Source organism: Typopeltis vanoorti, chromosome 4, assembly GCF_054136105.1.
Source record: "Typopeltis vanoorti isolate ZY-2024b chromosome 4, IOZ_Tvanoo_1.0, whole genome shotgun sequence".
Lineage (NCBI taxonomy): Eukaryota > Metazoa > Arthropoda > Arachnida > Uropygi > Thelyphonidae > Typopeltis > Typopeltis vanoorti.
In genome coordinates, this window is record NC_143552.1 from 12,012,647 (window position 1) to 12,039,911 (window position 27,265).

The following is a 27,265-nucleotide window of genomic DNA, read 5'->3' on the forward strand; positions in this document are numbered from 1 at the left end:
GGCAAGTCTGGATGTGGTCTCTTTGTTCACAAATGTACCAGTTGAAGAAGTCATTAAGATTATAAAAGACCTCTTTCCAAATGATATTACACAACTATTCTGCTACTGTCTTAAGTCCAACTACTTTAAACTTAACAACTTAGTATACCAACAACTAGAAGGCTTAGCCATGGGCAGTCCCCTGTCACCACCGGGTGCGGACCTGTTCATGGAAAAATTAGAGAATGACATCCTAGCAAAAATAAATCCAAAACCATCAGTCTGGTGGAGATATGTTGATGATGTGTTCATTGTCTGGAAGGATAAGGAAGATACCTTGCATGAGTTCCTCCAAAAATTAACTCCTTCTATCATAAAATTAAATTCATATTAGAATTGGAAAACAATTATCAATTACCTTTTTAGAAGTACTAGTTAAAAAAACAAGATAATGGAAATATCAAACTTACAATATATCGTAAACTTACAGATACTGGACGTTATCTCCATTATACATCCAATCATCACTATGCACAGAAACTGAGCATTATACATATGCTAAAAAACAGCCAAAAATATTATCACAGAGGAAACGGATGTACTTGTTGAGCTTTCCCTTGTATCAAAAACCTATTGCAAAATGTTTATCTTCAAAATATAATCAACAAAATTCTCTATAGAAACAACCTTGGACGACCTAGTACGTCATACCCTATGCTGGATCAGTCTCCACCAAAATAGCAAGAATCATGAGACCTTTTAACATCAGAGTTGTTTTTAAACCTACCAGAACTACAAGACAGTTATTAAGATCCACTAAGGATAGTGTCTCTTTCTACAAATATGCAGGTGTTTATAGCATACCATGTATGTGTGGGCTTACCTACATAGGCCAAACTTCAAGAAGCCTAGAAATTCGAAAGAAGGAACATGTCGGAGATGTCAATCATAATAGAACAGACACCTCAGGGTTAGCACATCATTTCTCAACTTCAAACCATTCAATAGATCGGGATAACATTTCCATGACATATATTGAAGAGGATTAGATGTAGAACCTTTAAAGAAGCTGTAGTAGTCCTACGAACAGGAAATAATCTCAATAGAAACCAGGGAATAATATTAAAAGGCATGTGGAAAAATCTGTTAAATTCATTAAGTTTAACGGAACTAAATTACGTGAAAAATTATAAAACGCGACTTAATAACAATAACTAAGTCTTCACGCCTAATGTGTGTGATGTCACACGTGCACTCCAATTTGTCTGTTTTTAAACCGTTACTTCATTCTTTTGTTTTTTTATTAATACTACCAATACCTTCCTAGTCTTGACAAAGCTAGACAGTTACAGCTAGCGAAACTAGTAGACAATTTGTATAAATGTTCATTAAAATCTATGGTCTTAAAAATCAAATAGTTTGTTTCAATTTTAATGTTAAGTTTCTTCTTAATGTATTCATTTTTAATATTATCCTTGCCATCTCTTTATCCCCTATCCCAATCTTTCTCAGAACTCTTATCTGTAATTTCATGTTTTTCATGTTGAAGTTTCTGGAACATAAAACTATAAATTAAAGATGCCAAGAAATTACATTCTTGGTTTCATCCTTTATTCAAGTGTAAGCAAATAAAGTTTGTACATGAAGTAACTTCACGACCAGGCTATTTGTATATAGAGGTTAAAGACTTCGCATTAGTTGCCTTGTATCCCATAATGCACCACACACACATATCCTTACGGACATGTATAATGCTATGCATTAAGGAAAGGGGCACTACCCAGACCTTTATTGAAGTCTCATCAGTGGGAGCCACACCCAGAAGTGATAGCAAGGTATCTTTTCTCTCATATTTCATAACAATTTATTCGGTTGACTTACTTCAATACTACTTTTGCTTATTCTGTTATTTATTTCCATTTTAATTTGCCATCTTCACTAAAAATTATTCCTAGATAACTGAAATGTTTCACTTGTTCTATGGGCCTTCTTAAAGTCATCATTTTTACTTTTAATGTTCACTGACTTGACTAAGTGCCTTGTCTGTCCTGTATTCGAATTGTAACTGACGAAAGAGCTAAACTTCTAATTGGGTGCCTTCTAATGTTGATCTTAAAATGAAAGTCTCCTAAATTTTTGGCAGATTAATGCAACCATACTTGTTGAGGGTAGCAGAATGCTTCATTGTCACTGCTGATTCTAAAAGTTGTCTTTCTGACCTATAATAACTTCTATATAGTTTCTAACCTATAATAACTTCTATTGGTTTTCTTCCATTTAATCCCATGTTAAGGGTCGTCCAAAGTTCTGTCTGCCAGTCCTGACTTGTCATAATAATAGTAATGAATGTATTTCTTATGTTCTCCAAAATATCTTCCTGTCTGTCCATAGTAGGCTTAGTCACAGGGAATTTTGCACACTGATGTGGTGTGATGGTTATATTTTTAGTACTTTGCTATCCTTTCAGATGTTCCTTGATATATGGAATAGGAATGGTTTGTTCTTGTATGTTTGAGGAGGAAGTAAGAGGAGGTATGGAATCTTTTATTTATTTTGGAGGAGCTGTAGCCATTGGCCAAGGAAGTATAGTGAAGATGAGTTCTGAGGAAAGAGCTGCATTATTAGAACAAATAGCCGTGTTTTTAGAATTCGAAACTGTTGGGCTGGATAATGTTGTGATTGTTTATGTAGTTATCTTCTCCAAAGTGTTTATGCAGATATCACATCTTCGAAGTGTTGGCGAAAAAAGAATTCACAAAGGTTAAAAGTGGACACCTGAAGTGACTTGAAATTCTCCAACACCACTATGAGGTTGTGTGGTTATAAATTTATTGGCGCAGGTACTTGCAAAATATTATTATTATTATTCAGGCCTCCATGGAGTCAAAAGACTCATCACTGGAGGTCCTTCCTAGGAAACAGTCTATCAAGACTCATCGTGGGAGGTCCCTCCTAGGAAAAACGTCATACCACTCCTTAAACTCATTGACCATTCTTGCCCTCACTGCTCTATCAGGCAATGCATTCCATGGTTCAACCACCCTCCATGCAAAGAAACCACTTCTCACCCTCTTGCTCACAGTTTCCTTTCGTAACTTCCATGGGTAGCCACTTGTCATCACTCCTTCCCACTGTTTAACCAAGCAAAAGAACTCCCCAGTGTCATCCCTGTAACTGCCTCTCAACAGTTTAAAAGTCTCAATCATATCACCTCTCCTTCTTCTGTCCACCAAACTCTACAGTCCGTATTCCCTCAGCTGATTCTCATAATTTTGTACAGTCCTGAAACCATCTTTGTTATCTCTGCCTTTGTACCCTTTCCATAGTTAATTTATCCCCTTCAAATCCTGAGGACCAAATCTGAGAACAATAGTCTAAATGTGGTCTGACCAGGGTCTCATACAACAGAATGATAACTCTTTTATCTCTGCAGGTCAGCATCCTTCTCATTATTGTAGCAATCCTCTGTGTTACCTTCACCACCTTTGCAATATGTCTCCTAAGTTTCAGGTTTCTATCAATCATCAACCCTAGATCTCTTTTCTCCCCTATGTCCTCCAGTATGGCTCCTCCAATAGAGTATGCAGCGTCCCATCAATGTGTCCCAAACCTCAAGACCTTATTACATTTTGCTGCATTAAACTGACAACCCCCATTCATTTGTCCATCTGTCTAGCTTATTCAAATCCTCTTGCAGGGCTACCACATCTGCACTGTTACTAATAATCCTTCCCAGCTTCACATCATCTGCAAACAACTAAATATCCCCTTCCAATCCACTGTCAATATCATTAATATAAAGGATAAACAATATAGGTCCCAGTACTGAGTTCTGTGGGACCCCACTTGTAACCCTCTGCCTCCTTGAAACTGCTCCACCATACACAACTCTCTGATACCTATCGGACAGCTAATCCTGAATCCGGTTGACCAACCTGGCATCGAAACCCATGTGCTGGAACTTAAATATCAGCTTATCATGTGGCATCCTGCCAAATGCCTTCGCTAAGTCTAAGAAAATGTCAGTATATGCCTTTCCCTCATCTACTGCTCTTGTAATTTTATTATAAAAGGCTAGCATATTACTAAAACAAGAGCACCCCTTCACAAATCCATGTTGACTCTCACAGATAACATTACCCTCATCTTCCCATTGCTGTTTACAGTCCCTCACTAATTTCTCCAAGATCTTAACAACTACTGACGACACGCAAACTGGCCTATAATTAGACACTTCTAGTCTGCTTCCACCCTTATGCAATGGCACTATCTTTCCTTCCTTCCATTCCCTGGGCACCTTTTCCATAGCCAGACTTTCATTGAAAAGCCAGGTCAAAGGAGCTGTCAGTTCTTTAGCACATTCTCTCAAAACTTGTGGTGAAATACCATCCAGTCTCATTTGGAACACACTCTCCTTTTGTACCTCTAAACCTTGAACCTGCCCTATTTCTCTAGTATTAAAATTTACTCCTCCAGGATGAAATAATCCAATAAAGTGTTCATTGAACAATTCACAATGTCCTCTGCATCAGTCACACTATTCTGATTTTTATCCCACAATGTCATTCTTCCACAATCATTTCTCCTCCTACTGGTCACATAGCTAAAAAAATTCCCTAGAATTTTCTTTGGATCTTAGGACCAATCTCTTCTCATATTCCAGTTTCCCCTTCCTTACCATACTAGTTACTTTCCTGGCCTGTGTCTTATATTCTACATGCATCTTCTCTTCACTTGTCTTATATCTCTTCCATAGCCTCTTTTTTGCATGCAGTTCCTGTTTAATGTTGTTTGTCATCCACTTTACTCCAAATTGCGTCCTCTTCTTCACTTGTGGAATACAGCTTACTATTGCTGCTAACAAATATTCCTTCACAATTTCCCAAGCACTAACGATATCCCGGCCTTCCAATTCCTTCCTCCCTCCATGAAACTTCCCCAAGTTGACATCTAAGACTATTATAATCACCTGCCTTATAATTCCACATACGTTCCCTTCTCTTTGATACTCCTGCATGTGTATTCATCTTCGAAGTCAAAACCACATGGTCACTTTCTCCATCTGGTGTGAGAGATGTCATCTCAGTTATTATCAACTCTTCTGATGCTATGACCAAATCCAAAACTCTTGATCCTCTTGTTCCCTCTATTACATGTTGCCTAAGACATTTGTTCCTCAAGAATACTAGAAATTCCATTCTCTTATTGCTACATGCATCTTCCTCTCCCCAATTTATACTGCCATAGTTAAAATCTCCCATAACAATCATTCTTCTTGCACTTGCCAAGCCGAACTGTCTAAACATCTCCTGGTCCCCACTTCTGTGCTCCTTGGTTTGTAGCAACACCCCACTAAATATTCTGTCTTGCCTCACCTTTACCTCACACCATATCCTTTCAAAATCATTAGTGTCACTGCCTTCCAAAGCCTCCACTCTTAGAGGACATAAGTCGTCACTTATCATAAGCAGTACTCCACCACCACACTTTCCCTTCCTATCCTGCTGAAAAATGCTGTACCCTGCTACTTCTATTTCTGTTATTATATCCTCTTCTGTCAACCATGTCTCAGTGATCCCAGTAATCTTTGGCCAGGCTGATGCTATCAGCTCCACCAATTCCTCTCCTTTATTCCAGATACTCCTGGCATTAGTATAAAGCATAAAAATGCCACTGTTTCTTACTCAGCATTATCCCCTGTAGACTCCACTGGGCTCAGCGTTACCTGATGTCATCTCTCTTCTCCCAAGTACCCATTCCCACAAATGGCCATCCCTGCTACCATCCACCCTGGGCATTCTAGTTTCCCTGCATCGATACACCGACTCATTCAGAACAGCAATCTCTCCCAATGCCTACGTCCTTCCTCATTCAAATGCAAGCTGTCTCTTGTATACAATTCCTTTCTGTCCTCAAACGCCCTCCAAGCATCCACATATTCCAATCCTCTCCTCTGACACTTTCTAGCTATTATGTTATTCGATATTACTGCTCTTCTGCTCAGCTAGTCACTATCATACCTAGGCAACATGCACACTATCTTTCCTCTCTGCATCTTCTTTCATACACCCTCTAGCAAGAATCTCATATCTCTCACTGTCCAATTTACATTACCTCTCAAGTCATTTGTTCCTACCATCTCTATCATCTCACCCACCCTTTCACCCCTCTTAATTGCCATAGCCACACTTTCTCTTTCCTCCAGGCAAACACTCCTCAAGCATCGTATCTTGAGCACCATGGATCATTGAGTCCCCATACGTTTCACCTTTTATCACCCTGTTCCTCGATTGCTCATATGCATCTCTCTCTCTTTCTCTCCTCTAACACCTTCTCTCTATGTTCCCCTACTTGCCCCGCCTTCCTGACATCGCTTTATCTCTGGTTCCAGTGCTTCCTCGCATTCTTCTCATTTCCTCTCTCCTGCTGTTTCCATTCTCTCCTCTTCTATCATTCCCATATCTCTCTCTATCATTCCCTCTCTTCCACTTATCCTATTCTCTCCTCTTCTATCGTTCACATAATTCTCTCTCATTCCCTCTCTTCTACTGTTCATATTCTCTCCTCTTCTACTATTCCCATAACTCTCTTCTACTGTTCCTATTCTCTCCTACTCCATCATTCCCATAACTCTCTCTCACTCCCACTCTGATTCGCCTTGCATTTGTCTCTTCCATTCCTGGAAGAGACAAATTCCTTCCATTCTCTCTCTCTCTCTGTTAGTCAGCCACTCTTATTTGCCATTCATCCTCCCAATTGAGACTATCTCCAAAAACTTCACAATTCTTCAACCTTTCCATACTCCCCACTCTCATTATTTTATTCATATTTCTCTCGCCATTTTTGCCCTCTATCATACCACTCATTCCTCTAACGTGGAGAATTTCCCGCCTCTGACTCAACGATGTCAGTTATAGTCATCTCTAACTCACCAGGTTCCTCCCATTTCCTGCATTTTGCGCATATACGTATTTCCCCCTTCTCTCACCTGCCACATATACAACCGCCAGGACGCATACATTCCACAAGTCCCGCATGCTACAAAATCCCATATGATATCACTCAAAATGAAGTCCTTAAATGGGACAGGACTTGGCGATACGCCATTTGCAATTTTAACTGCCACTGCCGCCATTATTCAAAATAGTGTCGAGGAACTATTACAACTAAGCGCTAAATAAGTATAAGGGAGTATAACTATATAAGTAAAAGTATAAACAAATACAAACAAAACATTTAAGTATACTAAATATAAATAAAATTAAACTAAATAATGAAAACTTATGTTATTTTCATTTTCTCTTCCACTGTTATGCATCTGATTCTGAGTGTTAGTGCTATTTGTCATGGTCATAACTTTGCTATTGCACCCAAATAAGTTCCAAAACTAGTAATTATGATGAACATAGAACATGGTATCTGCAGTCTTCCACCTTCAATAGCCAGTAACATTTGTTTAGACATAGCAAGCATCCAAACTAAATCAAAATCACCTAAAAGTAATATATCACAGAAAGAAACAGCTGCTTTAAAATAGTTATATAAGAGTAAAAAATATTGTGATTACTAAACCTGGTTAGGGTAATGCTACTGTTATTATGAATCAATATGATTCATGTTAATTTATGAATTTGTTCACAAATTAAATGAATGGATTTATTCAGTTTGTTCAGTGTTTCTCATGCAGTATTGCCAACTTTTGATTGTAAAAAATATTTTTCTCCAAATTACAGTGCACTCTTGCCCATTTATACAATTATATTTGTATATAAACTTTCACTGGCATAATATTTACATAACCTTGGTTTATTTTGCTGCAAATGCTAAACTAAAGCACCATCAATCAACCACCACTAATACACACTACGTCGTCAAGTACCATGGGCTAAGTAGTTACAAGTATAGCTGCATAGGTAAGTTAAGCAACTTCAGTAGTTTGACATGAAGTTTTAGTAAATTTTATTGCCATTCAATTTTTTACAAGGGATTTCACCAAATATATATTGTAATAGAATTTGTATATAGTCAGTGTAGTGTAAACTGTAAAATATTAGAAATTTACAGTTTATCACGTAAGGGTCCAGCATTAAGAACATAGTTGTGCCATGACATAAATTTGCATTGCCAAATGTGCCACAGTCTGAAAATGTTTGAGAATTGCTGTCCTAAATGACAGTTATACTTGCCAAATCATAGATCCAAATCCCCATTATGTCTCAAAAGGGGAAAAAAAAAATTGTTCATAAATTATTGAAAAAAAAGTTACTTCTTGGCCCAAAGAATTCATTAACAAATTAAAACCTGTTCATGCCAAACCACACCATATTTATGGGTTACTTAAAATCCATGAATGTAATATTCACTACATGTACAGTCCAACTTAAAAACTTGCTCAACAGTTTTCTAAGTCACTTGCCTCTCACTCACTGGTACTTTTTTACTTTTACATTTACAAAAGTAAATGTGTACTCACTGATACTGATTTACTTTTTTAAAAAAAATTCAATCCATTTCATTTCACTAATAAAAAAATCACATACTTAAAAAAGTGACATCAAAGCAGTTGAGGCAATTGCTTTGATGTCACTTATTTACTCATGTACCATTAGCAGACACTCTTGATTTAATAGTTTAACTTCTCTCTTGATATCTGTGCACAGAATGCTGACTGGTATGTTACCAAGAATAGTGGTGGCCAGTTCAGTGGTAAAAGTCATTGGATAGTCTGTGAGAGCTTTGAATCTGTGAAGTAGATTGCTTATCTCTGGATAAGATCTAGCATTTTTAGTGCAGGGTTTTGGCACACCACTCCAAATGTGAGAATAGTATTCTAAGGGTGAGTGGATTTGGAATTTATATAGTGTTAGGAGTTGTACAGTGAGCAGTCATGTTTAGCTATCGGGTATTATCAGAAGTAGGGGAAGTGAAGTCAGATCTTTCTTGTAAGAAATGTTGTGTTTTGGTTGAAACACAAAAGATAGAATTGTGTTTTGGTCACATTACTCAGTTGTCCTCATCTCACTGGAGAATGTCAAGAAAATTTGGTTATGGAATATCTTGAAGCTAGCATTCTTGAAGTAGCACTGATTTTTAAGTGCAAAGTTAGAAAAGAAAAAAAAAATCTCCAAAAAGGAGTTAGATGCCAAGAAATTATACTCTTGGTTTAATTCTTTATTCAAGTGTAAGTAAACAGTTTGCATGTTAAGTATCTTTACAACTGGGCTACTTGTATATAGAGTCTGATGTCTTCACATCAATTGCCTTAGTATCCCATAATGCAAAGCACACCCTCTTTCTGCATTACTTCAACCTTGGTATCACTTATGGGTCTAGCTCCCACTGATGACATTTCAATAAAGGGCAGAACTGGTATGGGTGGCCCTTCCCATAATGTTTAGCATTATACATATCCAAAAGGAGGTGTTCTTTGCATTATGAGATACTAAGGCAATTGATGAAGTCTTTAGCCTCTATATATAAGTAGCCCAGTTGTGAAGATACTTCATGCACAACCTTTAATGTATCTTTAATGTATAATATAATCAAGTGAAAAAAAAAAAAACTTTGAACTCTAAAAAGGAGGGTTGGTGGTGTTCGAAAGGTGTGGACAAAAATCTGAAGAGAGAAAACTGTATACTACAGCATACTGGGAACCCACTCACAAAAGGAAGACAATAAGATGATAGCTTGATAAAGAAAATTCTATGCCATCCTGATCAAATGGCAAGGAAATGTAGCAAGCAAATACATGATTTTCCAGACCTTTTCAAAGGTGGAAAAGATTGGTTAGGAAATTGCTATAGAATGAAAGTAGTGGAATATGTATCAGGGATTGCTAATTAAATTAATGAGCCTAAAGCTGGTTATTTGTTGAGAATTATGTAAAATAATGGGATGATAGATAGATGGCAGTCTTCAACTTTTTTGGGGATGAGATAGACTGGATATGGATTTGCATCTATGCTGTTGGGTAAATGCCATAAAGGTATGAAGCCTGAATAGGCATATACAATGAGTTTATTTTGAAATACAAAGTTTTAGTACTTTTTTTTGGGGGGGGGGGGAGACACCATCTGGATCCAGTAATATTTCCGATTTCTTTGGATGTAATGCTACCAAAAGATCAGAGGAGGATGCAGTGAGCTGTTCGGGTAATTTTTTGTCAACTGTAGAGAAAACAGCCTTATCTATGTTGATATTAGCATAGTTAACAGGATATCTTCCTTTGATTCTTAAGCAGTCCATGTTTTAGTTTTTTTGCACTGAATTATATGAACTAGTTTGTAAGACTTTACGACAGTAAAAAAGTGTCAAAAATTGCAATTAAGAAATAATTGGAAATTACAGAATTTCCACTTATTTCTTGACTTGAATTTGGCTGCAGGCAGACAGTAAATGTTTAGTTTTTTGTTTGCAGTTGTATAAAAATAATTTCAACATGTACACAACTTAGTTAACCTCACTGCAGCAAAAATACTCTCTTAGACAAACAGTATTCCCATAAAAGCAACAAAGAATGAAGTGTTGAAGAAAGATAATCCATTTCCCTAGCTGTCAACATAAAAGAAAAAAAGAATGCATGAGTAGTAAAATACAATGAAAACAAAAATTTCAGAAACTGAAAAATATCTCAGATAAATCAAGAGTATCATTATCAGTGTCTTATTTACATAATAATACTTCTTTGAAGGTTATCTTTAGTTTGTAATTAAAATATTTTATCTTAATTCTAGTAATGATGAAGAACGGAGGTCAGAAAATGGAGATAAATGTGAATATAGAGATGAAGATCATGACATAAATGAATCCAAATCTAATAACAGACTAGAAAAATCAACGCGAACACCAAAAAATGGGAAAAAAATTGATTTGGGGGCTGCAGCTAATTATGGTGTAGAACAAAAGTCTCAGGTATGTATGAACTGTTGATTTTTATGTCATTTTTAATTTCATTTCAGGATGTAATCTTTTTTTTTTTTAGACCTACTTGCCTATTTTATATTCAACTATGTTTCAGCTTCATTTGTTTAAACATCAATGAAGCATTTTAAACCCATTGCAACTCACCCATAAAAAGAGATTGGTATATACAGGGTGGCCATAAATTAACTTTCCCTCTTTGGAGGTATCTGTAAGCTAAAACTAATACACGGAATGAGACCACATTTTATATTGAGACTTTCGAAGGCATGGGGAGATGAATTCTGCGATAAAAAGATTTAGTACAAAAAGTCGCCAATTGGGGAAATTTTGGCACTGGCAGAGCCGAAATCAGATATTTGCAGTAAATGCATGTAAAAAGGATTATGCAAATTTTACTATGCGTATGTGACAGCAGCGCCACCAATTCCCCTTAAAAAGGGATTGAGAATGTTCAGGCAGTTATTCGAATGACTGAAGAATTGTGCTCAATATGCATCCTACCTTGCCTCAGTGTGCTTTACTTGTTAAGTTGTTTTACCATAAACAGTGCAATGCTGTAGCGGCCCTTCGGGAATTTAGAAGGCTTCATAACCTGCGTTCAGGTCCTATGTCAGCTGTAGCATTGAGAGCTATGATTAAGAAGTTTGAAGAAACTGGATCACTAGGAGTTAGACCTGGCAGAGCACAGAAAGCAGTGCAAGAAGAGACAGTACTGGTCCAAGCGCTTGTGCCATAGCTCGCAAACTTGATATGGCTTATGGAGTCTGGAAAATCTTACGGAAAATGCTTCACTTCTATCCGTATAAGTTCAGTCGTGTGCAAGCACTAACTACCGCAGATTATGATAAGTGCATGACTTTCGCACTAACGTTTCTTGGCCAAATGGAGGTCGACAATGACTTGCCTTGGAGAATATTGTGGGGTGATGAGGCTCATTTTCATTTGAATGGGTTGGTCAACACTCAAAACTGCAGAATTTGGGCATCTGAACATCCCCAAGCAATCCAGCAAGTACCACTACATTCTCCAAAAGTAACCATGTGGTGTGGCTTCACAGCCGATTTCATAATATGACTATACTCTTTTGAGCGTATTACCCCTACAGGTCCTGTAACCTGCTCCATTAATTTATCCGTTGATAAATTTCACCAGTAATGGAGAGATTTATCGACGAATGCTGGAAAATTTTGTCATTCCTGCATTGGCAGGAATGACAAAATTGCAGCAAAGACAATGTCTGGACACCAGAATTTTTATGCAGGATGGAGCACGGCCACACATTGAACGTTCAGTACAGCACCTTTTATGCCAGCATTTCAGTAAATGAGAGGGTTATCAGTCAGTTCTTTCCGATGGCACGGCCGCCTCGATCCCTGGACATCACTCCATGTGACTTTTCATTGTGGGGGTATTTGAAATCTGTTGAGTATGTTGGTGGCATTCCAAACTTGCATGTCTTGAAAGAGAAAATAAAACAGTCTGTTATGAACATCCAATCCGACTCTTTATGCTCAGCTGTAGAGAATGTAGCACACCAGATGCAATTTGTTGTACACAAGAAAGGTCAGCACATTGAAAATCATGTATGTGGTCCAGGGGACCCTGATTCTGATTAATAAAACATTATTTCCTGTGAGTTCAATCACTACATTAATTTCTGTCTCTCTCGCAAGTTGTTCTTTTAGTTTAATTATTATTATTATTATCATTGTAATGTGCGACATATTCAGCTGGAATGAGTGACAAGGCTGTCGCTTACACCGTTGAAATGTTATTATTCAATTTTATCTGCCTTTAATGCAATTATCCGCTTTTTTTTTTACTCCGCCATCGCCAAAATTTTTCCTGTCGGCGAGTTTTGGTACTAAATCTTTTTTTCATGGAAATCATCTCCCCATGCCTTCAAAAATTTCAATATAAAATTTGGTCTCATTCCGTTTATTGGTTTTTGCTACAGATGCCTTCAAAGAGGGAAAGTTATTTTATGGCCACCCTGTACTTGATGATCTCTTCTTCCCTCCCTCTCTCTCTCTCTCACTCATAAGAAAGTATTCTGCAGGGTATGGAAATAAGTTCTCATTTTCCTTTTACTCTCTTTTACCTTGCGATATCGAGGATTTATTAATCATCGAACCTCAAGCCATTCACAGGATAAGATGGTCAGCCCCACACCCCGGTATATCCTATGGTCCGTAGTGTTTCTCAAGGCCGGTTTGCCTGCTTAGCAGGATGAAATAAGCATACTGTCCACGCCCAAGACCGGTTAACTTGGCTATGGCTGAGGAAGATCCTTCAGCTCCTCACGTCACCGATGGGAATCGAACCTAGGACACTCCTTCCCCAGGCATATGGTTTTGAAGTGCATAGCCACTAGGCTAACCACACGGACTATGGAAATAATCTAATTCACATTAAATACAAACATCCAGAAGAAGATGTAGGTAGAATACATGCTATGTGATTATTTAATAACCATACATCATCATCAAATTCCTGACATGTACCTTCAAGCGGTGTACAGGAATATGATAGTACTACATGAATAATTTACATCATTACTAACTCCCTATCTACAATTTTCCTCCAAATCTGTCTGTTACTTGTCAAGACTCCAACATTATCAGATCTTATATTTCTATCATCTAAGACACTTTGTACCGTATCAATCCACCTATATCTTGGTCTTCCTCTGGGTCATTTTCCTGCCAACCTGGCAGAGAACACTTGTTTTGCTAATCTTTCCTCACCCATTCTGTTTAAGTGACCATACCACCTGAGATTAGCTCTGCTAATGCATTCCTGGATGCTGACAATGTCAAGTTCTTTCCTAATATCCTCATTTTTAATATGATATTGCCATTGATGCAATCTGTTCACACCTCTAATCTTTCTCAGGTCTTTGGTCAAATGTTTTACTTCTGACCCAGCTCTCAGATTAATAAGTTAAAACTGGTTTGAACACTGTCTTGTATACAGCTAATTTAGTGTTCTGACTAATTTCTCTCTTATTCCATATGAATTTATTCAATTGACTTCCTACCATACCAGCTTTGTTGATTCTGTTGTCTATTTCCATATTTAATTTACCATCTTCACTAAAAATCGTGCATAAGTAGCTGAAATGTTTTACTTGTTCCACAAGTTCTCCGTTCACAACGCAGTTGACATTTTCAACGATTCTACCTATTTTCATTGTCTTTGTCTTTTTATTGCTGATGTTCATACCATATCTATTACAACAGTTATTCAATTTAGTCAGGGAATCTTGCAAACTTGTAGGAGATTTATTTAGAAGTATAACATTGTCTGCATAAAGCAAAGAGCTGACATTAACATCTCCAATTCTGATATCATTTTTAATACCACTTTCCCTCATAATGTGATCCATATAGTTAATGAATAACAGAGGGGATAATGTACATCCTTGATTCACACCAGATTTAACATTAAACCATCTTTCTGTACTTCAATTCTAACTGCTGACTTACAACTCAAATAAAGACTAAGTATTGTTTGATATAATGCCCCATTAACACCATATAACTATAGCGTTTGGAATATCTTCTCTTTTGGCACCTTGTCATATGCCTTTTCCTGATCGACAAAACTTAAATACAGATGTTTGTTATATTCCCATGCTTTCTCAACTATTTGTCGTAAGGTGAATATCTGATCCTTACAGCCTCTATTTGGTCTGAATCCAGCTTGTTCTTCACCAAAAAAAAAAAAAAATTCTTTTTTTCCTAGTCAGTAATCAATTTATTAATCAATAGATTTATATATTAAAAAATTGCTTTATTAAAATATTTCACCCTCACCACGAACACGCACCAATAATAAAAGTTTCGTATCTCATAGAAATAACGCATCAAGGATATGATACACTGCTCAAACGAACATTGTCGGAATGACTTGTAACCTGCATTCACAAGCGCAAACGAATATCGGCGAGACTGGCTACGATTGGTCGAACGCGATAATATCGACACTGCGTTAGATAGCAGTGCGTTTGTTTCATAATCTAAAGCATTAATCGAAACAATTCCAATTATTAACTATTCAATCACTGTCGAAACATAAGCTGTAACAGCTTAAAAATGTTGTACTGCATTTATATAATGTTGTAAGCATTGTTATTGTTTATAAACACAAAATTTAAATTTTTCATTTTTTCTTTGGGGGTGCTGCAGTGTCTCAGTGCTTATGTACGTGCCGCCACTGGAAATGATATAATAGAATTTGTAATATGTGATCTCACTAACTTATGATATTAAAATATGGTTAATTTACAGCAAGAAAACATATAAAATGGTATGTCTCTCTTTCTCCCTCAGTAATAAGTAACTGAATTTAATATGGAAATTGAAGTGTGATAACATGAGACTAAATTTGAAGCAGAAATTGAAAATAATTGGTAATCAGTAATAAGTAACTGAATTTAATATGGAAATTGAAGTGTGATAACATGAGACTAAATTTGAAGCAGAAATTTAAAATAATTGGTAATCAGCTCGGAGAGAATGCATTAAAAGAGATGAAAAATCTAAGAACAGGATGCTATTTCATCTTTACCATCACGTGAATGGTATATATATAGTTGGACCAAGTTTCTCCACAGGACTTGGAATGGTGCTTTCCTGAAGCACCAACTGGGCAAGCATGTCAGAGTGACAGATTTTTACTATGTTGACTTTATGCAAAAAAAACTTCATTAAAATTTTCATTTTACCCCTTTCAAAGAGATGATGTAATAAGTCATTTTATGCTAATCTTAAGCAGTTATCTTATATGACATAGCTTTGCTAATATAAGTTCAAATGTTTTATGTTTTTATTATTGAACAGAAGTTTGATTTCTATGTGTAGAACATTCTTGAAAAGAGCCCTTCAGTAGAACCATCTTCAAAAGAGCAGCCAGTTGTTTCAAACAATAAAGAATTCCTTTCAGATTTGGTTGATATTAGAACAGTTTCATCCCAGAGTGAGTACTTTTAAATCAGCAAATTTTAAATTTCTTTAGTTTGCATTGGTTGGAAGTTTTATTCATGGTTTAGCCATAAATTATGTAATGTCTTTGGACATGAATGTTATTCAGTTCATCTCACTATAGAAACATTATAACAAACTGACTACTTGCTGCAGAAGACTACAAAAAATTCTGATCAAAGCTCATGGGCACTCTGCTAAAAGAAATTTGGTATAGCAAATTATTCACTAGCTAAGCATTTTATCGTGTATTCTCTATTTTATGTCAAGACTTAACTAGTAATTCTGGTCAGTGTATGAAAGTAAGAAGGATTTAAACATGTTACACACAACAGAAAAATTAAAAAAAAAAAAAAAAAAAAAACTCATTGCTTCTCAGAACAACCTGTAGGCGTTGGACTAATTAGTACATAGGATGTTCCAATAGTAATTCTTCAAATTTAATAGTTGATCACTGCAGTGAGTTTAAGTAAAATATATAACTCCATGGATTTGATTTCTAATATGAAGATATTGGAGGTTGTAAGAAAAAATTAGAACACTATCAGGCATTTATTTTAGAATTAAAGTTAATTTTTTTATGCGATTCCCACTCACAAAAGGTTGTACTATAATACTGTGATTGGGCTAAGGTTTTTTCCCCCTATTTTTAATTAATTTTTATACTTTTGGTATTTTTATTTATTTTTTGCATAGTCTGGAAACCCTGCTTTAGAAACCAAACATGGAACTTTTTCAAGCCACTTCAGTCCTCTGATAAGCCAGTTGTGGTCTCACACCAGGTGATGAAATTCATCTCCACCTAAGATATTTTAATATTAAAAGTATTATGTTGAAAAAATGATAAGAAATACATCAGTCAAAGCTTTTAGAATAGTTGCTCAGATTGTTTGAAATTCCTTTCAAGTGTTACTTAGGATTTTCACCAGGCACTTAAATATTCATTCCAAGTGCACATCACTTCATAAATGAATCATATATATGTCAGGATTGAGAAGCACTCAATGACAAACATTCCTTAATGGTTCATGATTTGTCCCTTGAAGGTGCTCTACTTCTTACAAGTGATATAGATGTAAAAGTTATTTACTTGATTTCTTTCGGTCATTTTAGAGGCAATCTGTGACATGTAGATATTTGCCAAGTACTTTCCACATTGTGCTACTTAAAGCACATTATTTTGAACTTGATGGCTAATATGTTTAGTGTGTATCAAAAAAAAAAAAATTGATTAGGAACAGGGAAATTGTCATCAATATTCTTCCAGCAGGTCTCAGACTACAGAGACTAAATGATTTCAGTGCACTCCTTTCAAAACTTATCCAGCATCTTTTCAGTAAAAGCACACAGGTAGATACAGTCAATCCAATAACACAGCAGAATACTGTTTACAAGATCCAAGAATACTTACCTGAACTAGACAACAACATGGGCAGTCAAGAAACAATGCAGTTATCTGCTAATCATGAAATGAGTATTTTCTCACTAAAATATTTATTTATTTATGCTTATGGCTACATGAAACTGGTAAGTGAAAAGTACAATCACAATTTCCAGAAACAAATTATGAAAATCTTAACATATAAAAGTTCATTACATAAAAGGCACAGCCTTCTAAGTCTTTCCTTTTTTTTAAAAAAATAAAGCAAAAGTAACTTGTCATAATCAAGCTAGGGACAATTATCGTCCTGCTGCATGTTCTCACAACACTTCACAAGATAAATGTAGTTGTATCCGAGGTTTAAGTAGAGAGCAATTGTGTCTTGTGTGAGAAAACTTGATCCATTAGAGGAGGCCCATTTCACATTGTATTATCTTCTAACATGAGGAGGAGTTCTGCTGATACTATGACGAGGACTGTGAGAGTGACTACGAGAATAGTGTCTTTGTGGTGAGATGGGACCGTGATCTTCCGTTTCCTCCATAACCACTGCCACCACCATTCCAACTACAGGTAAAGGTCCAGGCTGGAAAGCCAATTCAAGGTCTCATCCGTCACCTTATGGATGTCCTGTAGGCCACCACCGTGAAATTGGTGCCTTGGGCAGTCGTACACAATATGAGTAATCGTCTGAGCCACGGGAGAACAATCACAATAAGGGTGATCTGACAGCCCCCATTTATGTAGAAGATAGCCACATCTGCCCTGATTAGTTCTGATCCTGTTTATGAATGACCAAATCTTCCTAGGAAGATCAAAACCAGGCTGCAGAGCACAGGGATCTTCTACCAGGAAGCCGTTTGTTGGGAGATTGTTGGACCAGTATTCTCTCCATATGTCAGATATCGATGGCAACGCAGCTGAAGAGAGTTCATCCATGGACCAGAGAGGCTTTCTAGATTTGAGGCGAAGACTAGGTGGGTTTATGAGAGTCTGGTGTAGGGGTAGGAGTGGGTTGCTCATTGCTTTATTAAATTCCTTAATCGAGGCTTGTCTTTCGTATGTGTGGTGGAGCAATGTTAGATAGAACAGGCAGCCAGGAGAGAGGGGTGCTTCTCACTGTCCCACTAATTGTGCACATGGTAGAGTTCAGCTGGGTGCCTATAATGTTAGTGTGTGTGTGTGTGTGTGTGTGTGTGTGTGTGTGTGTGTGTGTGTGTGTGTGTGTGTGTGTACTTCTTTCCCAGACAGGGGCACAATATTCTGCTGCAGAGAATGCTAGGGCTAGCGCAGACGACCTTAGGACTTCTGCACCACAACCCCAGGTTGTTTCAGCAAGCCTTGAAATTATGTTATTTCTGGTTTTAATTTTATTGGAGAGGTTGATGATGTGCCTTTTATAGGTCAGACTTCTGTCCAGGCTCACTCCAAGGTATTTTGGGTGAGGTTTGTGTTCTACCATTTTTCCACAGAAAGAAAGGTTGAGTTGTCGACTCGCCTCTGCATTGCACTGGTGAAATACTGAGGACACTGTTTTCGTTAGATTTGGCTTCAAGTACCACTGCGTGAAGTACTCTTCCAGGGTGTTCAGGTCTGTATTCAAGGTTGATTCTAGGTTGGTAAAGGAGGTGAATTGATGTAAGATCGCTAGGTCATTGGAGTACATATAATTGCTTGATCTGGTATGAGGTAGATCGTACACATAGATGTTAAAAAGTATAGGGGGTAACACAGAGCCCTGAGGAAGACCGTTGTGAAGGAATCTGGGCCTGCTCTTTTTTCCACCAAGATGGACTCGGATCTTTCTGTTGGAGAGAATAGATTCAAAAAGTTGTAATTTTTTTTTACACTTTATAATGTTTCCTAATTTTAGGAAGAGTCCCCTGATCCAGAGTATCATAAGCAGATGTTAGGTCAATGAAAGTGGCTCCAGATTTAAGTTTCTTCTGGAAGCCTGCTTCAATTTGAGTTGCCAGGACCTGGTCACAGCAACTTCTTCCTGGCCTGAAGGCAGCTTGTTCAGTCGGGAGTGCTCTTTTGATGAGTGGTGAAATTCTTTTAAGGAGAATCCTTTCAAAGAGCTTAAAGGTGATGCAAAGCAAGGAGATAGGTTGTAGGTTTTTCACGTCATTTGGATCTTTCCCTGGTTTGGGCACGGCAATTATTTTGGCTTCCCGCCACAGCTTTGGTAATTTAATAGTCATGATGATTTCTGAGAAAAGGGCAGCCAGCTATATTTGGTCATGTTAACCAAGATGTTTTAGGAACTCAGGGAGTATACCATCCACTCCTGCAGCTTTGCCATTCTTGGTAAGTTTTAAGGCTTTTTGTACCCCTTCCCGGGATATTGGGTGTACGAGTTCAGGAAGCTCGGGTTCCATCTTCAGGATATGTCTGATGGAAGCTTGTACAGCAATTTTCCTGGTAGAGCTGAGATGAATCTTGGAGGTTTTCAATAAATGGTTAGCCATTTGATCAGGAGTTATCTCTGTTGTTTTGTGTGTCGTTGGCTCTGCTCCACCTAATTTTCTCAGAAGTGAAAACATGAAAAATGCAATGCCTATTAATAGCCTCCTTTAAATGTTTATTACTCTATTAGTATTTTTATGTTCATAAAACTAAGCAAATCATTTTAAAAGAATAATATATTTTACACCTTGAATTCTTTAGCAGTAATTTGCTCTGTAGCTCACTTGACGTTGACAATGCTTTTTTGTTTCGAAAGACCTGGATTTGAATCCAATGTAGGACACGAAAAACATTAGGGCATTACAGCAGGTGAGTTAGCTGGTCTCATATGAAGGTGGTTGGATTTTAACTCCTGGAAACTCTGGTTTTTCATCCCTCAGACCAGGCCGAAGAACATGCAAATTATATACATAGCAGATAATGCAGATAGAATTAATCACCTTATCTTAATCAGTAATTAGTTTACAAGATACCACGTTACTTGGCCATGACACGCCATTGAACCTAACACAAAAAAAAGGAAGATGGGATATTTTCAATGCAAAATTTGCTCTTTAAGGTTCCATGAAATTTGCTTACTAAAAACATCACAATAGGACTATTGAGAAGTGAAAAGATATTACTGTTATTATTGTACCTAAGAAATGTCCTGAGTATAGATTCTAATGTATTCCTGCTGTGCACTGAAACCACAAAAATGTGTTTTCACCTTTTTTGAGAAGAAAACTATCCCCAAGGTCTCATTCTGAAACTGGCAAATTCAGTGTTGGAAATTTAAGAAAAGATCTGCATTGGGTGACACATGCCAACACCACTGTGGTTAGATAAAAATAATATATCTGTATTTTATGGTCTCCCCTTCACTGCTTTGTGTATATAGGCAGGCTTGTACTTGATGACAGGTGTGGAATCATCCTATATATAAACTTTAAAGTCATATTCTATACCTCAAAACTAATGAAAACGTCTCAATAAATATGGGTATGGAAACCTCACATTTCTGAAAGTATCACGAATGCCAGCAACATGCAAAACAGATAAATGCAACTTAGTGAATTAATGATTGTAAACAATTAGAATCACAAGCAGTGAGTCCCTGGAGTTGCATTCATTCTAATAGGTTTGTACTGAGTAAGTGGTAGTTGCTACTTGCTTCAGTGTTTCTAAGTCATATGTTGGTGTTTTTCAATAGAGGTCAAGCTCAAATACACTGAAGTAGCTGATATTCACTTTATTATCGATACCAAGAAATTATATACTTGGTTTAATTCTTTATCCAAGTGTAATATAATCAGAACTGGGGCAACTCATACGACTTCACATCGCTTGCCTTAGTATCCCATAATGAAAAGCACATATCCTTATGGGTATGTATAATGCTCTGCAGTCCTGATTATATTTCAGGTGAAAACTTTGTTTGCTTGTACCTGGATAAAGGATTAAACCAAGTATATAATTTCTTGGTATGAGCATAAAAAATGTATTGTTTAATACTGACCATGTACAAATATTTTAACATTCTTTGCCTACCAGTTTCGCTAGCAAACTGTCTAGCTTTTTCAAGGCGTTGACGGAAAAGTATAAAAAATACTAGTAAATGCAAATTGAAAGGAACATTAAAAATGTTGTAAACACTCTAGTAGCTAAGGTTGCACGTTTGCATGACAGAGACTGAGAGTACTTATTGTTCTTAATCATTATCAGGCATATGTGTTTGTTGTAAGCACATAATGTGATTACTGGCTAGCTGTAGTTCAGATGGATTTAGAGAGAGGATGAGGTTTTTCCATGAACTGTTAAGAATAGTACCTGGTTTCTGTTGAGGTTTCTGCCAGTTTTTAACTCTACTGCGGCTTCCTTGAATAAACGATGTCTATAATTGTCATCTAAATGTGGCATGGAGCTATTTTGCCACTCTATCATGTGGTTAGGCGTACAGAAATGATGTGCTAAGCCGGAAGAAATACTTCTGTTGTGGTTTACATCACCAAAGTGCTCCCTCTGTCTGATCTCCAAACTCCGTGAAGTTTGTCTGATGTAGGCGAGACCACAGGAGCAAGGAATGTAATATACTCCTGGATATTTGTAGAATGGCACCTTGTCTTTTGGTGATCCTAAAAAATGTTTGATGCTGGTGGTTTGTTTGAAGATCACTCTGATGTTGTGGGCTTTTAGTATTCTGGCTATTTGATAAGAAATTGACTTGATGAAGGGAATCACTACAGTAGAAATGTGCTGGGAGTTTGGTTCTTTTTGTCTGGGGTTGTCGCCATATAGATATTTTTTGATGATGTTCGGAGGGTATCCATTTTGTGATAATGTTTTGGCTATTAGTGAGATTTCAGTCTGTGTATCCTCCTCTTCTGATATAAACTTACATACTCTATTTTTCAACATATGGATAATGCTTAGTTTGTGTGTCTTGTTTTAGGATCACCAAAAGACAAGGTGCCATTCTACAAATATCCGGGAGTATATTACATTCCTTGCTCCTGTGGTCTCGCCTACATCGGACAGACTTCACGGAGTTTGGAGATCAGACAGAAGAGCACGTTGGTGATGTAAACCACAACAGTATTTCTTATGGCTTAGCATCATTTCTGTACATCTAACCATGCGAAAGAGTGGCAAAATAGCTCCATGCCATATTTAGACGATGATTATAGACATCGTTTATTCAATTAAACCGCAGTAATGTGAAAAACTGGTAGAAACCTCAGCAAAACCAGGGTACTATTCTTAACAGTTCATGGAAAACCTCATCCTCTCTCTAAATCCATCTGAACTACAGCTAGCTAGTAATCACATTACATGTTTACAATAAACACGCATGCGTGATAATGATTAAGAACAATAAGTCCTCTCAGTCTCTGTCACGCGAACATGCAAACTTAGCTACTAGAGTGTTTACAACGTTTTTAATGTTCCTTTCAATTTGCATTTACTAGTATTTTTTATACTTTTCCGTCAATGCCTTGAAAAAGCTAGACAGTTTGCTAGCGAAACTGGTAGGCAAAGAATGTTAAATATTTGTATATGGTCAGTATTAAACAATAAGTTTTTTATGCTTAACTTTCAAACGACCAAATATATTTAATTTGAACAATTTCTTGGTATCTTTAATTTATGGTATAACCAAGTGGAAAACCTTCCAACAACTATCTCTAATCCAGAGTATTTTAATAATAAGGTATGGCACCTTTTGGCCATTTCTAAGAGGTGATACTAAGGTTGGAGTAATGACTTCGGCATTACTCCAACCTTAGTATCACCTCTGGGTCAGGCCCCCACTGAAGAGACCTCAATAAAGATTGAAACTGGTTGGAAGTTTGGGTGGTGAATGGCAATGCTGTAGCCCATGAAGTTTTAACTAAGGCTTGGCTGTTGCTGTCACCCAGGTCTTGGGTGGGGGATAATGAATGGCAATGCCCATGAAGTTAACTTAGCCACAGCTGTTGCTGTTATCCCTCAGATGACATAAGAGCAAATGAGTGGCTCTGCTCAGTGGTGGGGTGAACCTGTCACGGGGTAGAGTCAACGCTGAGAGTTCTCAGTGGCAGGGTAAGCCTGTTACTAAGGGGAACAACGCTGAGTTTTTGGAGTTTGACCTGTACTAGAACATTCAATAAAGGTTGAAACCGGTCTGGGTAGTGACCCTTCCCATAGCACATACCCGTAAGAGTAAGATATGTACTTTGTATTATGGGATACTAAGGCACGTGATCTGAAGTCATTAGTTTCTATATGTGAGTTGCCTCAGTCCTGATTATATTTCAGGCACAAACTTTGCTTACACTTGGATAAAGGATTAAACCAAGTATATATTTTCTTGATATCTTTCCACTTTATTTATGGTATAACCAAGTGGAAAACCTTCCAACAACTATCTCTAATCCAGAGTATTTTAATAATAAGGTATGACACCAAACAGTTATTTTTTCCTGTGAAGTTAATTAAATTAAGGGGATTAAAATCTCTTATTATTTTACAGCCAGTATGCGAAACTCTGAGATCGAAAACTACGATCTAAGAGTTTTATGCCGAAGAACAATTGGCGAATCCAAGTGTAAGTGAACACCTGATAGTACTACACCAAGGCAACTTGAAGCAAAGGTAGAGCAAGCTCCCTCACTATCCTTGATATTTTCTCATAATGTAAACCACAGCTCCTAGGAGATGTAATGCTGCTTTACATTATGAGGAGAGGTCACTACTCAGACTGGTTTCAACCTTTTTTGAGGTCTCATCTGTTGAGTAGGTAGACCTGGATGATATCAAAGTTAATTTTTATTATCTGGCGAAGTTAATTAAATTAAGGGGATAAAAATCCCTTATTATTTTACAGCCAGTATATGAAACTCTGAGATCGAAAACTACGATCTAAGAGTTTCATGCCGAAGAACTATCGGCGAATCCAAGCGTAAGTGAACGCCTGGTAGTACAACACCAAGGCAACTCGAAGCAAAGGTGGAGCAAACTCCCTCACTATCCTTGATAAAAGGGTTTTTTATCCCCTTAATTTAATTAACTTCGCCAGAAAAAATAGCCGTTTGGATTTTTATCTTAGTTATAATATATAGGCACACCTGTCTGGCATTCATATAGTGAAGGTATGTAAGTTCTTTTCACTTAAACTTTGATATCATCCAGGTCTACCTACTCACTGATGAGACCTCATAAAAGGTTGAAACCAGTCTGGGTAGTGACCTCTCTTCATAATGTAAGGCAGGAATACATCTCCTAGGAGCTGTGTTTTACATTATCAAGGATAGTGAGGGAGCTTGCTCCACCTTTGCTTCGAGTTGCCTTGGTGTTGTACTACCAGGTGTTCACTTATGCTTGGATTTGCCGATAGTTCTTCGGCATGAAACTCTTAGATTGTAGTTTTCGATCTCAGAGTTTCGCATACTGGCTGTAAAATAATGAGGGATTTTTATCCCCTTAATTTAATTAACTTCGCCAGAAAAAATAGCCATTTGGCTTTTTATCATAGTTATAATATATGGGCACACCTATCTGGCATTCGTATAGTGAAGGTATGTAAGTTCTTTTCACTTAAACTTTGATATCATCCAGGTCTACCTACTCACTGATGAGACCTCAAAAAGGTTGAAACCGGTCTGGGTAGTGACCTCTCCTCATAATGTAAGGCAGTATTACATCTCCTAGGAGCTGTGTCTTACATTATGAGAAAATATCAAGGATAATAAGGGAGCTTGCTCCACCTTTGCTTCGAGTTGCCTTGGTGTTGTACTCCCAAGTGGTCACTTATGCTTGGATTCGCCAATAGTTCTTCGGCATGAAACTCTTAGATCGTAGTTTTCAATCTCAGAGTTTCGCATACTGGCTGTAAAATAATAAGGGATTTTTATCCCCTTATTTTAAGGTATGACACCTTTTGGCTACTTCTATATATGAAAATATGACTTCAGCATTACTTCAACCTTGGTACCACCTCTGGGTCTGGCTCCCACTGACAAGACCTCAGTAAAGGTTGAAACCAGTTGGAAGCTTGGGTGATGAATGCCAATGCTGTAACCCATGAAGTTTTAACTGAGGCCTGGCTGTTGCTGTCACCCAGGTCCTGGGTGGGGGGTAATGAATGGCAATGCTATAACCCATGAAGTTAACTGAGGCACAGCTGTTGCTGTTACCCCTCAGATGACAATTGAGCAGCTCTGCTCGATGGTGGGGTGAGCCTGCCACGTGGTAGAGCCAACGTTGAGAGTTCTCAGTGGCAGGGTAAGCCTGTTACTGAGGGGAACAATGCTGAGTTTTTGGAGTTTGACCTGTACTTGAACATTCAATAAAGGTCGAAACTGGTCTGGGTAGTGATCCTTCCCATAGCACATACCCTTAAGGATGTGTGCTTTGCATTATGGGATACTAAGGCAAGTGATGCGAAGTCATTTGCTTGTATATATGAGTTGCCCCAGTCCTGATTATATTTCAGGTGCAAACTTTGCGTACACTTGGATAAAGGATTAAACCAAGTATGTATTTTCTTGGTATCTTTAATTTATAGTATAACCAAGTGCAAAACCTTCCAACAACTGTTTATTATTGTTGTGTCAATGGAAATTCACATGAAACACATGAGCTTTGTCAAGAGGTTTTCTCTGGTTGTTGAATTCCATGCTCTTGAACATTTACTCATCTTCATCACTGACTTTCTGAGCTTGACAGAGTTTCTACAACACAAAATAAAGAAGCTGACAAAGAACCATGAGAGTACTGGAAACTGAAAGATTACTATTTAGAGGCATAATCCACACCCTAGCATACAGGATTGCTGTTTGAAGAGGGAGTGTCTCCCAAACAGCAGTTGCATGGTAATGGCTTTATTCATACCATTTCCTGCAAGTTTGAGCATATTTATCAGATAATTATCATTGTCAGTTGACATTTTGTCTTAGGTTTCAACAGCAGCATATGTGGGACCAATGATCTCTCCTCTCCCTTTATGTGCTTTTCATAAATGTGATGTTCACTTCAGGTATATTTAACTATCTTGCATTACATGTGAGACAATCAATCTTATCCAGTTACTGGTCAGGTATCTTTAGGGACATATTCACTGGGCTCTGTTTCACCAAACAGGTAAAATATATGTCACTTACAAGGCAACTTAGTATGTTCTAAATACTAGTTGGCCATGTCATTAGCATATCTGCTCTTCAACTAACAAATTAGGTTCAAATCCTGCTGTGGGTTATAGATGTTTGTTATTTATTTGTGTGTAGGAGATGAATTTTGTCACCTAGCATGAGATCTCAGCTCCTCTTATTGTGGAGGCCTGAAGTGGCTTGAAAAAGTTTCACTTTTGTTTTCTAGAGAAGTTTCTGTGTTATGTAAAGAATCAATTTTAAAAAAAATTAAGAAATTAAAAAAAAAAAAAATTTTTACTCATCTGCACTACTAATGTAGTATACAATCATTCTGATTTAAATTAAAACGGTATAACAAGGCTGTTGAACTTTCTACTTTTCCTTAAATGCAGGATATGTCTGGGATTGGAACCTCTATATTCTGTTGCAGTAACATTTTGTGTAGAAGTGTAAGAGTATCATCTGTTGAATGTGACAAGGGTTTTTATCCATTTGTTTCCACTAAAGATTTGACAATGAGAAGCTCCTGTTGTAACTATTTCAGAACTTTTCACTAGAGATATAATGCATAAAACTCTGATTTATATCTGCTAGTGAAGGTAAGTTTCTGATAATCACTGGTTGACAAGATACAAGAGGCTATGTCAGTAAGTAGGATGTCCAAGAAGGATCAACTCCCAGAACTCTCCTTTTCCATTTACATCATCTACACAGCAAACCCTCTGTGGTGAGGATGAATGGTGGAAAACAGAGTATCCCCTAGATGCATTAAATAATAATTAGCCAAGGGTGGAGATAGAAGGCTCCCATTTACTGTACACATGATTGTCTATCTATTCTGAGCATGCAGAGATCCTTGTGTTATGTAAATATCAAAAATTATTTTATGTCATCCCTTCTTGCATGTGGCATTTAACATT

At 37.2% G+C, this 27,265-nt stretch overlaps 1 protein-coding gene across 2 annotated transcripts in view; it reads left to right on the forward strand.

Annotated features, from left to right (window-relative positions):
• The window catches only part of lqfR (clathrin interactor lqfR), a 364,785-nt gene that overhangs the window by 193,131 nt on the left and 144,389 nt on the right, over positions 1 to 27,265 (forward strand). For both annotated transcript variants that reach the window (XM_090391640.1, XM_090391641.1), the window contains exons 6-7: positions 10,713 to 10,890; positions 15,768 to 15,882. In XM_090391640.1, the coding sequence (XP_090247766.1) occupies positions 10,713 to 10,890; positions 15,768 to 15,882 (293 nt within the window). The remainder of the gene's footprint in view (positions 1 to 10,712; positions 10,891 to 15,767; positions 15,883 to 27,265) is intronic.